The sequence below is a fragment of the Bubalus kerabau genome, chromosome 6 (assembly GCF_029407905.1).
Source record: "Bubalus kerabau isolate K-KA32 ecotype Philippines breed swamp buffalo chromosome 6, PCC_UOA_SB_1v2, whole genome shotgun sequence".
Lineage (NCBI taxonomy): Eukaryota > Metazoa > Chordata > Mammalia > Artiodactyla > Bovidae > Bubalus > Bubalus kerabau.
Window position 1 is genome coordinate 84627739 of NC_073629.1, and position 13563 is coordinate 84641301.

A 13563-nucleotide genomic window follows, 5' to 3' on the forward strand; every position below is an offset into this window, starting at 1 on the left:
AAGGAACAGTTGTAAAAACAAAATTGCTTGAAGCAGGGTCAGCTTAGTGCTTCACAGTTTGACTGCTTCTCTAAGAGGAGCCCTTCCTGCGCACGTGCATTCAAAAATCACAAAAAAAGTACAAAGACAGACACCTAAAACACACTGCGTCAAGTGCAGCACCGACTTTGGTCAAATAAAAAAAATAAAAGAAAAATTAATCATTGCTAAGCTTTTCTACACGATATAAGCAGGTATTGCATATTTTCATATATCTGGGGGCGGGGTGGGGGGGGGAAATAAAGGAAGACTCCAAATAAATTGTAAAATGCAGCAACATCCAAAATACTGATATTCTAAGCATCTACAGATCTCAGAATAGCACTGCCACTGACCACATAGGACAATAAAGACTACTCCTATCTGCGGGACAACTAACTCTCTATTTAGTTCTAGATGTTGAAACTGACAATGGCTGACATAAAAGTCACATTTACAAAAAGTGTCTCCAAATGCTTGACTAGGGAAAAACCCCTTTCAATAGAGGAGCATGTGCAACAATTCCACAAATAATCGCTATCCAGGGCAAGGCACATTGATATGGAATTTTTGTTTTCGTGCAAATTAAGGAAAAAAAACAAAACAAAACAACATTGTTTCGGGGGGGAAAGATGAGGAGCAAAGTGTCTTCCCAAGAATTTCAGTTACTTGATTGTATAGGACAGTAGTAGAACCCTTCTGAAGGGCTGAAAAACATCGTTTAAAGGCAAGTGCCTAGAGTAGGGATTACAATATTGTGTCTTAATGCACTCTACTTTATCCTACATTAACTATATAAAAATTAGTTACTAACACTAGAACATGCAGAGACTTTCTCTGATCAGCAGGGCTTGCCAACCAGAACGTATATATATGTATAGTATAGGAAACCTTCTTGAAGTTGCATGGGAAGCAAAGGGGTGCTTCGCTGTCTGGTAGAAAAATCACTTGCACTTTTTTTTTGTTATTTTTTTGTTTGTTTTTTGTATTTTTTTTTTACATAAGATACAGGACATTTGGGGGTGCAAACTTTTTTTTCCCTAACAAGTACCCTTGATCTGAATGGGCACCAGCATTTGTCTCAGTATTGGTTTCATTATTATTATTAAAATTATTTTCCCATAGCCCAGTTCAGGGCGCAAAGGTCTTTAAATTTTCTGGACAATCTCTGGAACAATGAAGTGTCTGATAACTGATAAATCCTATGATGCCAGATACATGTAAAAATTTTCAGAATTGGCATAATCCATTCTAGTGACTTCTAGCTTATAAAATTAACAGATACCATGATTTTATTTTAGTTATGTGCTTTGATAACAGAAAATAATTAATTAGCATTTAATGTAGTTAACATATTGTGGTAAAAGCACCATTAGATTTGTTTTTTTGTTTTTTTTTTTAAATTTTCCTTCAGTTTTTAAAGGGATACAAGTTTAACAATAAAAAACATAAAAAGCAAAAATAGCTCCCCTTTTTCTTGCAAGGCTGTTTTTTACCCCAATAATTTAGAGTCCTGGGGTGGAAGGACTTGAAAAACAAAAATAGAATTTTCAACAATCTCTATCTTACAAAGATATTTAGCTATCCAATGAAATTGCACTTTACTCAATTCAAAATTCGATTGTTTTGATTGATTCCTGTCAGTTTCTGTCAAAACAGACCATCTTCCCCATTACCATGTGAATTTGTGTCATTGTTGAAATTGTTGAAAAAATGTTTTGTTTTTTTTTAAAATGTAAGTGCAGCATTTCAAAACTTTTAAAAAACTGAATAGCAGTAGTAGTAGTTTGCCATTTTCGGGATTATTCTGCAACGCGAGTGGGTTCACTGTCCTTCCGGGCCATGTTACCTAGTTAACGGCTGACTGCTGAACCAAGCCAAACTAAAAGAAAGAACAAAAAAGGAACATAACTGCGATTTCTTTTTCCAATATGTTACAGAAAAACATTGCCCTTTGACTGTCCCGTAAGTTATATATATTGCAGATCTCAGCTACTACAAAAGATTTAGTTCTCCAAGTGCCTCCTGATTGCTCAAAGAGGCTCACACCGGTGTGGGTAAATTCATGAAATACTGTGAAACAGCCGGGCTCCGTAAAGAAAGTGTGTTACAACAGGAAGCCAGTGAGCAAGGGTAGACCCTCTCTAGCCACACTGCCTAATGCTCACGCAACCACGGAAACACTTCAAATGTTACAAAGCCCAACCATTTCCAGCACCATATGAGAAAATTACAACAGTTCCTAAAGTATTAAAAAAAAAAATCCCAAAAGGTTATGGCCTTTGCTGTTGGACCATAATGCTTGCTGTTTCCATGTACAAGTTGATTTGATTTTCCCCTTCCAGTGACAGTGAAGTAACCGCGCTGGGTTGAGGATGCGTCCATGTTACAGAGTTGAGAAGGGGTCAGGTGGTCTGTCTGGTGGATGGTGGGACGCTGCGACTTTTATCCCAGGTACCAGGACTGGAAGACAAGAGAAAAAGTGCAATTAGAGCTACAATTTGGAAAAGAACACATTTTAACTGTGGCCTTTCCACTGGTGAAATCAAGATCGATGTTAGGGATAAAGGGGGGTTTTCACTGGTAAAAGTAGAGGAATGACGAACAGTAAACCTTAAGACTCTGAACCTGATCTTACTCTTCTGAAACTGAAATTCAGTGTCTTTGTAGGGGGCTGCCCATGTTCTGAGTGTAACTTGCACAACCAAGTATTTATGTCTACTTGAAGCACATGCATGGTATGGATGTTCCAATCTGGCGAGGGCAGCTGTAGCAGAGCAGGAAGCTCTATCACCTGGTTTTTGATTGAACCCTCAGCACCTAGCTCAGTGCCTGGAATACAGGCTTCCAAACAAAGAAGAGTGGAATGAATGGAGAATGGGTGAAGGGAGAGGTTTTATATCATCATGGATGTCTTCTCTGATGAATCTCACAGCATCTCCTTTTCAATGAGATGCTATTACAATATTCTTGTAACAGGCACAGAGGATCAAAAGCGACAGAGGAGTAAATGGAGCTCAGGTAGGATAAGCACTGCACCAAGAATCCCAGGTGATTCTGGATAAGTCATAGCATCTCTCTTCTACTCAGTCTCCTTAGATGTGCATGAGGTAGATTTTATGATGTAAAATGCTCCTCTCAGCTCAAAATTTCTAAAATAAAGTTTGAGAAAATGACATATAATCATCAACTGGTATCAAAGACTTTACCATAGTGTCCAAAGGAAAAAAGGAGGCCACCTGCACAGCCCTCATGCATGCTTTTGCTCCTCTGACGTTTATTTACAGCCTTGCATCTGACTGCTGGACCCAGTTACCAGTTGCCTTTTCCTTCCATGAGCCCTTAGGTGATTAGCTTTGGGCAAAATCTGGTGATATGCCACTCTACGTGCTGGCACTTCTTTCTCTGTTAGCTAAACAAAGTGACCAATTATGGTTTAGTATCAGAGTCAGTTTCTCAAGTGAAATAAAAAAGTACATGGCTTTTGCCAACTTTTCTCCAGAACTACCCTACCAAATTCACCGCATTTATTCACAGAAAAATCATCAACCTCAAGCAAAATTAAATGCTTCCTAAACCTCTGAGTTGACAGTATCAGAAAGGGTTGCATTTGGGTTGATTGAGTCAGATGAAGGCTCATCCGTGTCCAAGAGATTCAATTAGGTAAAGCAAGGACTTGTTTGATTCCAGGATAAATGGAAAAATGATAGCTACATGGAGGTTGGGATAAGATTTCCTGGTCACACAAGCTACTTTTGATTTCCAGAGGACTTGAAGAAAAAAAAAAAAAAAACCTGAAGTCTAAACCGAAAAACTACTCATCCTGTATACTTTTAGATGTTATTCTTTGACCGCATGCTTTGAGGAGCACAATAAAGCCTCTTGTGTCCTGAAAGGAAATCATCCTGGCAAATACACAGGGCCTAAATCGAACTGGACAAAAGAAAGAAGAGCGGGGAAGAGAGGAACCGGGAGGCAGACTCCAAACCGTATTTCTAGCCGGACTCCCGCATAGCTGACGCAGATCCGAGTTAGAGCCGAGTTCTCCCTGGAACCAAACAGTCTCAAACTTTGGATGCGGCAAGTCACGCTGACAATGTCTGTTCTCACACTTTCTAAGTCAGTTGTGAAATTCCAGACTTTTTAAACCTGACGCTGCATCGTAGTTCTCGAAGCAAGCGCCTGAGACCCAGTGAGTCAGTAGGGGGAGCAGTTTTCCATTCCACAGTTTCTGGACACAACCTCAGTGCACTACAAAAATCTGCAGTGCCTCTACACTTCTCTTAAAAAGCAAAGCAAAGGAAAAAAAAGTTTCTTCACACATCTTACTATTCAGTGTGTGCCTTGCCGACAAGGTTACCCCAGAGCAGCTCTGTAATCCTTCACTGAAATAGGCTTTATTGATTGCTCTGGTCTATTGTTCTCTTTTCAAGTCCCCCAAGTTCAAGTTCATCCTGGTGTTACATCATGTCTGGTTGCTAAGAGCAACCAGACAGACCCAGACGTGACTATCATTAGCAAGAAACCCTCCGCTCTCCTCCCACCAACCTTCCAGTGGCTCTGACGTAGCAGGCCCACTGCAAACACACTGAAGTATTTATTCTGCCTAATTTATGACCTACCCAGCAAGCGAGACCCCCACTCCAAAAACCAACACTGTTGTGTATTTAATTAATCTGTCTTTCTCTGGCACTTGGGAAAGTTAGACAAAGGACTAATTATTGTGTTTCACTCTCCACACTTTTCTTTTGGGGGGGTGTGTGTGTGAATATTTGCATGGGAAAGAAAACTACAGGCCCAGCATTGGCTGTCCCCCCCTCCTTTTCTTTTTGCCCTATTGACATTTCATGAAATACTTTAGCTGCTTAAGGGAATTAGAAAAAAAATGCGATGTGAATGTTACTCCTTCTGAGTTGGTATTCAGTAACACAAATCAACTCATGACATGTTTAAATTTAAATGCTAACCACACACTCTCAGAGTTACTTTAAAGGTTAGTTTTTAATCAATAGAAGTTGCTGACTCCGGGTTTTTGAGCTGCGCAGTGCAGCTCTTGGGCTTTTGTCTAACGTTAAAGCTTTCAAACTTTTTTTTTTTTCCTTGAGATGATTTTAGCAATGATTTGCAGACACAGAAGACCATTGTGCTCTGACCAGCAACATGTCACCAGAGGAGAGAGTTGCCCTGGGGTGGGGTGTCAATATGACTCCTGAAGGCCTGGGTTGGGGGTCTTTAATAAGCCGTGAAAAAAACTTAATTAACCCTTTCAGGCCCAAACCAAAACCTATTCTTAAACTTTTTCACTCCTGTAATTTGACCATTAGTCCTTATTTCAACATTACACTAATCTTCATGACAATTAACCCAGATACTTGACCAAGGCTTTCCAGAATGGGAAGTCAGCTGGTTAGGGGAACTACACAGGGAATTTTTTTCCCTTTTGAATGAGGGCTCCTTGATTAAATCATTTATTCATAGTGATGGCAGATAAGCAACTATAAGACTAAAAAATAGAACCCATTCATTTCATCAAATGTTCTCATGACCAGTTTGTAGCTGAAGACCTTCCTTAATTCCATTATGATGAGTGTGATAGCTGCACATGTCTAAGCCACTCGATTTTTAAAAACTTTCATGAACTATGAATAATGTCCAATGGACAAGATAATGTTTGTAAAAGCCCATTTTTCTCTTGTGATATTCTCTTACAAAATCTGTAATTCAAGTAGTGCAAGTTTCAAAACATTACTTGACGAATAATTCTGGGCATTTTCTTGTTGGGTCCTACAAGAAAAATATGAAAGAAATCTGAGATTGTTAAATTGTTGGGGTTGAGGAGCAAATCAGTGGGAAAATGTTGCCACATTAAACAAAATTCATTGATGGAGAGTCAAAAAATTGTCTTCAGATATTTACTAACACAAGCTTAGGTTTCATATGGTTTCTGCCTTCATATTTTATAGCCCTTTAATCTAACCCACTGTATCCAGACAGACTACAAAGGAACCCCTGTCCCTTATCTACAGTGAATTTCAATATTACAATACAATATCGGATGATGTTATCTTGATACATTTACATTAAGGAAGTAAACACAGAGCTTTGATCTATTTTTTCTTTTTTTTTCCCTTGGAAACTCTCAGCTGTGGTTGTTTGGGAGGTCCACAAATCCACACTCCCACAGAGGCTAGAGTTAAGGGAAATTACTGCTACATTCACAGTTTCTACAGTTCGGGATGTGCTAAGGTGGTGAGGAGGGGGCTGGAAGTGGGGCTGATTGTCCTCTCTCAGTGTTCAAGGTGAAACATCAAAAGAAATCTGCAGTCCAGGACCAGAGCTCAGCTTTCCTCTTCTCCAGTCAAATGAAGAAGTAATCTCATCAGGTTGGAAAGTGCTGACTAAGGATTTAATAAAGTGCCTGCAGATGTGGCGTCTCTAAGGTATTCAACTCATGTAATGCAAAACAGCTCCACACTGAATGCGCTTATAAAATTTCATTTAACCGTTGCAGCGTGACTCCCCCCCGCCCCCCACCCCCACTTTTTTCTAAGGAGTTTTATCACACTTCCCGCCCCTTAATTTACAGCTCCATGAAAGTTCGAATCCCATTCTGCCAGGATTCTGGAATACTCACAGTAGCCAGGTTTTATGAACCATAAACAACATCTATCCGGCTTCATCGCAAGCAGGAAGCCTGAAATGGCACTCGGTACCTTTGACGGTGGCAGTCTCTTTCCTTTCCTATCTGAGGGGGAGAGCAATTAGGAAACCGAGGCTATTTTTCAAAATTTGGTCATAAGGGTGCCTAAAACATGGTTGATGAAGGCTCAGTTTCTTTAGTTAACATCAAACATTCTAATGTAAATAATGAATTTTAAAATGGCTTTTATATGCACTTTTTACTAAAAGGGCAGGATGCATATTTCAGAAACAAAAGGAAATGCAAGTCTGTTTGAGATAGCTGCATTTTACTTTAACCAAAAAAAAAAAAAGAGAGGGTGCTGCGGTGGGGGGTGGGGAGGGCGGAACAGACTGTGACGCAGCAGAATCTGTTTTTCAAATTAAAAAGTTAAACAAAAGGCCTCAAGGGCAAAGTTGAACACCGCGGAAGGAGGTTGTTAATGTGGAATCCAGAACTGGGTGTGACACTTTGCTTTCTTCTCCAGGCAAGGTGGGTTATTTCAGGACATTTCACACACAGAAAGCAGAAACAGGCAAACACAGGGAGGCCTCTGCCCCCACTCTCCACTCCTTCATACTCCATCAGCCCCCGAAGAGGATGCTGCCAACTAGCGCTGCAGGAGTTGCGGTCAACATCTTGACTTCTCTCTGGAGGAGATGCTATCTCTGCTGGGTCATTAATCCAGTTAGTCATTTTTGGCTTCCTGCTCTTGTGTGGATGAGCGAAAGCCCACTGTTTAGCCCAAATGAACTGTCCTTGGCAAATCAGCCAGAAGCCAGGTAGCCTCCCCTGCCTCCTTCTGATCCAGTGGAAATGGACAAGGCCTTGGAGTCCACTCCTGGTTTCTGACGTTAGTATACCTCATTTGGGAGTACTTCACTTATTTAACAAGTGTTGAGCATCCTACTGTGTGCTTGATAACACTAGGCTCTGGGAATATGAGTACAACAAATATGGTACCTGCTCCCAGGGAGTTGGATCTTTAGACTTCAGTATCCTTCTAGAGACCAGTTACCCTGCTATTCTCATAGTTGGATGTTTAAAAACTTTTGTCAGCTGATGAGGCTGAGTATTCAATGTCCAAGGGACCCAGGACCGAGTCCTCTTTTTTCCACTGACTAGTTGTGTGACTTCAAGTAAGCATGACTCTGTCCTTGGGCCCCTAGAAGACTACTGTAGGGCCATTCATGGCATGGGGATACTGGTTTCTTCTGACAAAGGTGACACCCTGCACCCAGGTGTCAGTTATTGGTCTTGCCAGCCACAGGCTGTGATCTCTGCAGCCATTTTTCTTGTCTGATTTTGTTCAAGAAAGCCTGCTTTCAATAATGCTAAACTAAGACTTGTTTATTGTACAGGAAGCTATTAAAACAGTAATGGGCCATGATTGGCCCTGCTCACCTTTGCGGCCTTATCTTTTCGCTGCTTATACTCAACACTTGTGCTGTGTTACACTTCTTCCAGGTCCCCCAAAGCCAAATGCTTTCTCCCTGCTGGAACCTGGCAGAGCTATCCCTCTCTCCTTGGCTTTGAACACACTCGCTAGTCCTTGCTTTCTCAGATTAGCAGTCCCTTCTTCCAAAGGGTCTTTCTCCAGGCCTTTAGTTCCTGGGTTTACCTCTGTCGTAGTCACTGAACTGTAATTGCCTATTTTCTCCCCAAGAAAACAAACTGTCTTTTTGTGTGTGGCATCTCCGGTGTCTTGCCTGGTGACTTAATAAACACTGTTGAATAAAGGAAGAAATCTCCAAGGTTCCAAAAGTGAAAAGTGAAAGTGTTAGTCCCTCAGTTGTGTCCAGCTCTTTGTGAGGCCATGGACTATAGCCCACCAGGCTCCTCTGATCATGGCATTCTCCAAGCAAGAATACTGGAGTGGGTTGGCATTCCCTTCTCCAAGGGTAATCTTCCCGACCCAGGGATCGAACCTGTGTCTCTTGCATTAGCAGGCAGATTCTTTACCATCTGAGCCACTAGGGAAGCCCAAAGACCAGTGTCAATTACCCCAACAAGTTGTTGAGATGGGTGACTTCTAGAATGGTTGTGCCACATCCATGCTCATGGCTCATGCCCGCATCTCCCTGAATGACAGGTGCTCTCCCCAGAGACATGCAGGTCTCCACAAGCCACCCCAGCGAGTTCTGACTGAAGAGCTCTTGCAGTGGGGCCAACTGCAGCCGCAGCATGTGCAATAGTTTTGTAACATGGACGGCTGCCTGCTTACTACGAGCGCAGAGGAGTTGTCCAAACCACCACTCCCTGGAGAGTGACCATGCTGTTCCCAGCCAAGACCTCCATTTGGTTCAAACCTCAAGACGGGAAAACACTAATCTTTTTACCCAATAAGCCATCCAGCACCTCCAAACCTTGAGAGTACATACACAATCCAATTATTCCAACAGTTGTTCCAGAGTCTGACTCTTTCACCATATTCCAACTTGCTCTAGTGTCTGTCTCACCATCAAGCAAAGTTCTTTTTTCTGGCCTCCCTTTACATGTTTACCAAGTAATCTTTTACCTCACGAAACCAAAGACTTCTGAATTAAAAACTGCACTCTGGCTACTCACATTTGCTCTGCTGACTTACTGGAGGGCTGCGTGCATAGTGCTAAGAGGTGGGGCACTGGAGTCGGAGTTAACAGAAAGAATCTGCCAGCAATGTGGGAGACCTGGGTTTGATCCCTGGGTTGGGAAGATCCCCTGGAGAAGGGAACGGCTACCCACTCCAGTATTCTGGCCTGGAGAATTCCATGGACTGTATAGACCATGGGGTCTAAAAGAGTCAGACATGACTGAGTGACTTTCACTTTCACCTTTCACATCATTTAACTAGTATGCCATTACATGCTAGTTAAAGGGGCTTCCCTGGTGGCTCAGATGGTAAAGAATGTGCCTGCAATGCAGGAGACCGGGGTTCGATCCCTGCGTCGGTAGGATCCCCTGGAGGAGGATATGGCAACTCACTCCAGTATTCTTGTCTGGAGAACCCCATGGACAGAGGAGCCTGGTGAGCTACAGTCCATGGGGTCACAAACTAACCCTAGATTGAGAAACTAACACTTTCACTTTCTAAATGATCTTAGATAAGTCAGCACCCCTGGGTCTCAGTTTTAAACTCTGTGAAATGGAGACAACAACTTTATCAGTTTTTGTAGGGACTGAATGAACTAATGCCTGAGAGACAAGTGCCGAAAACCTGAAAGCCAGGGGAGATGGGTTCTCTATAAAGTGTGTACAGGCCATAAGGTCCACAGGAGACCTACAGAGGACCAGTTCCCTTGGAAAGGCATTGCTCAGCAAGGCGGCTTGCTCTTATTTAATGATATAATTTCTTAGTTAAAGGTAGCAGCTGTGTCAGTTCCATTTCTCCAGTTGCAAGAGAAAGTTCTTGAGAAAATAAAAATCTGTCTTTAATTGCGGTATTAAAATCAGAGCAGCGAAACCAACCGCACAAAAGAAATTGGCTCAAGTTTATGAAAGGCATTTGGGCCTTTGCCTTGCAAGGCTGAGCTGCAGGCCTTGGAAGTTGCGGGCGAGGGGGAGAGGGGATCTGGGGTTGGGGCGAGGGAAGGGGGAGGGAGGGAGTAGTCAGGCAACCAAGTGGGACAGAAACAATCCTATTTTGGTTTTTGTTAGCGAATGGCATACTACATAGATCAGAGACTTCTTATAAAATACAAACCCCCACTGTACACAAAGCACAGGAAAATGTGAGGAAAAAAGGGAAAAACGAAAAGCAGCTTAGGGTGTGTTAACGCTGCTATTCTGTCAGCTTAAAGAGTATTTTATGCTTGATCAACAGCTCTTTTTTATTGTGCTTTTCTTTCATTCATTCAAGACATCAAAGCGGGCCCCACCAGTGTACCTGCCCTTCTGGAGCCGCTTGTGAGGGGGTTCTAATGAAGCACGACTCTGGGAGCCGGAGACCCCCGTGGACACGGCAGTTCAAAGGGAATATTTCAACAATGATTACATTTTGTAAATCTTTTTATGAAAGAGACAGCTTATTTCCTGCTTTTTCATGAAAAATAGATTATCCATTAAAGTGAGCCCGCACCACGGAAGCTGCTTCAGATCTGAGGTGCAGCATGGAGATTAAGGGGACAAGGACCCGATGAAATTGTCCAGAGTTCCTATCTGTTTGGCCACGATGGCGCAGCCGAATGTTCTGGGAGGAGCCCAGACAGTGCGCTGGGTGGCTCTGCAGTGGGAAAGGCGGTGGCCAGGGTGTTTGGGGCTGAGTTTTCAGCTAGGGTCCTGTGTCTATTATTTGCTCTTTCAATTTGTTGTTTTTGATTCCACAAAGTCCAGCCAAATATCAGAAGGCATCAACCGACTCCTCTGATTGGGCAAAAGTAAGGTGAAAAATTTTATTTACAGATTCATTAAATGCGAGTCCTTTTCCACACGGGAAGTTAGCCATTAAAAAAGATAGCTCTGGGCTGAAGATACAATACAGGCTTTATCATTGGCTGATGTCAACCCTAAAGGCAAAAATAAAGAAGGCAGCCTGGCCCTTTGTAATTTCTGATTTTCAACACTGAAATAATCTTTCCCTTAGTCTGTCTTCTTTTTTTTTTTTCTTTTTTGGTGGTGGGGAGAGTTGAGGGGAGCAGGGCAGGAAGAGAGTATGACTTCCTGTGGAGAGCTATGAAGTGAAAAAAAATGTATGTTTTCTACACATTGGATTCCAATTTTAATTAAACGCCTGCTGTCTAACAAGTGCAGACAGTCACACTTGGGGCTGGCCCAATGGTGGCCCAGGGAGGTAACCTTTCTGATTTAAAAAGAGAGGCGTGGGAGTGGAGGTCGGCGCTCAGCCGAGCGTGGCCGCATTACAATAATCATGCCATGGCCTGCCTCCCTACTCCTGCTCTTCCCCCAGAGCTGAAAAGCTCTTCCCAACATGACTCAGGTTCGCAGGAAACCTAACATGCAAATTTACCGTTTCAGTGGTGCAGGTAGATAAACTCTGGTGAGCAGGGAAATAACACTGAAGTGAAAAGTCCAGTTACTTCAAAAACTCTCCCGGAGACTCCTGCATGAGTATGACAGATCTGCTACTTGGCCAGAAACAAATTTCCAAACTAACCTTCCCAGCCAAGGAGTCCCCTTTAGGCACTGGATGGCACTTGGCACCTGTGCCCATTACTACCCCCCAGCAGGTGCTTTTTTGCTTGGCCCTGACCATGGCTCTTTGCTTCTGACCCCTTTTGTCCTCCTCTATTCACTGTCCAAGGCCCTTTCTTCTGTCCTTTCCAGTCCCCTTTCCTGCCTCCTCTCACCTCTCCAGCCAGTCTCTCTCTCTCTCTTTTTCTATTTCTCCATCTGTGCTTCCACTCCAACAGGAATGAGGGAAGACCTCTACCCTCTCAAAGACTCTGCAAACCAGCTGCCCGCCCCACTCCATTCACTGGATTAAGGGAAAGGAAGAGGGCACGCTCAACCAGCAGTAGGGTTGGGGGCTTCTGTATGGAGCCAAAGAAGTGAGGTGCAGAGGTGGGATTTGGATGGAATGCGAAGGAGACTGTACATCTTTGCTCTCAGATTCTTGACATAAGAGAGCAAGAGAGCAGTAAGAAGCAACTCCACACTGGACTGCGAGGCAGGGGCCCCAGTTCAAGTCTCAGCTCAGTCTCTGGCTGCCCTGCAACTTTGGCTGCTCTGATCACACTATAAAGATCCCATTCCTATACTTGTACCTTCTGGGAGCATCTGCTTTTCAGTCTTACAGGTGCAGAAGTCATCCTTTTTCCTCATTCACTGTGTAGATGTGATATTGGCAGGGATAAAACTGTTCCTACCCCTCACTGAGGTTAGAATGAGTTTGACTATGGAAAAAGTTACAGACCAGATTCTAGTCTGTGGGAAGTCAGGGGTTCAACTTATCTGTAGAACAGCCCTTGTATACCAGTTATTATAATATTATTCTATTATTTGGGGGAGGAAATAAGACACATAGAGACAAAATTTTGAAATACTGGCCTAAAATGTAAGCAGCATTATCACAGGAAACAGTGATGTGATCTAGATGTCACAAAAGGGGCTGGGGTTTCATTGGAGCCAATTGCCCTGGATAAAAATGGAATGATTTTCCCAAGCCCAGTCAAAGCTCTTGTGTGACATCCCAGAAAGCACAGACTGAGGATAAGTGAACAATGCTTTACTCCTTCTTCTGAAAACGTGGTGGGATTTAGGGTTTTATGACAACAAAACTTGTCTTTGTTAAGACGTGACTTGCAAAACAAACCCACATGGGGGAGTCGGCAGTTTCAAATGACAGTATTTTTTTTTTAATGCTGAAACAGCAAATGCTTTTTATGTTCAGATTTATTTCCTTTTAAATTTGTAGATTAAACTTACAACTAAGCAATATTCATTACTATAAACAATTAGATTCTTCTTGAATATTTCCAGTGGAGGTGAGTGGGAAGCTTCTTGGGGGAGCTGGGTTGGGGAATCGTGCAAAGGTGAGATCTCACAGTATTCACAGTCTCTGTCAAGGGTGTTATCAATGATATCATTGTGAACATAATCTATGGGATCACCAGAGCTACGAGGCTTCTGTGTCAGGATTCTATGCTTCTTAGAAAGAGGCAGCATCATTCTAACGCAGAAAATGTAATTCATTTTTACCTTTTTGGTAATGACTTTAAAAATGGTGATCTCCTAAGTGAAGATTACTTAAGACACATTTAGTGAAAGTGTTAATCACTCAGTCATGCCTGACTCTGCAACCCCATGGATTGTTGCCCACCAGGCTCCTCTGTCTATGGAATTCTTCAGGCAAGAACATTGGTGTGCTTTGCCATTTGCTTCTCTAGGGGATCTTGCCGACTCATGGATCAAACCCAGGTCTCCCTCAT

At 42.7% G+C, this 13563-nt stretch overlaps 1 protein-coding gene across 4 annotated transcripts in view; it reads right to left on the reverse strand.

Annotated features, from left to right (window-relative positions):
- Positions 1–257: 257 nt before the first annotated feature.
- NFIA (nuclear factor I A) overlaps positions 258–13563 on the reverse strand; it is a 400419-nt gene continuing 387113 nt past the window's right edge. For all 4 annotated transcript variants that reach the window (XM_055585662.1, XM_055585661.1, XM_055585663.1 and 1 more), the window contains one exon: positions 258–2481. In XM_055585662.1, coding sequence (XP_055441637.1) covers positions 2464–2481 — 18 coding nt within the window. In that variant the 3' untranslated portion in view covers positions 258–2463. The remainder of the gene's footprint in view (positions 2482–13563) is intronic.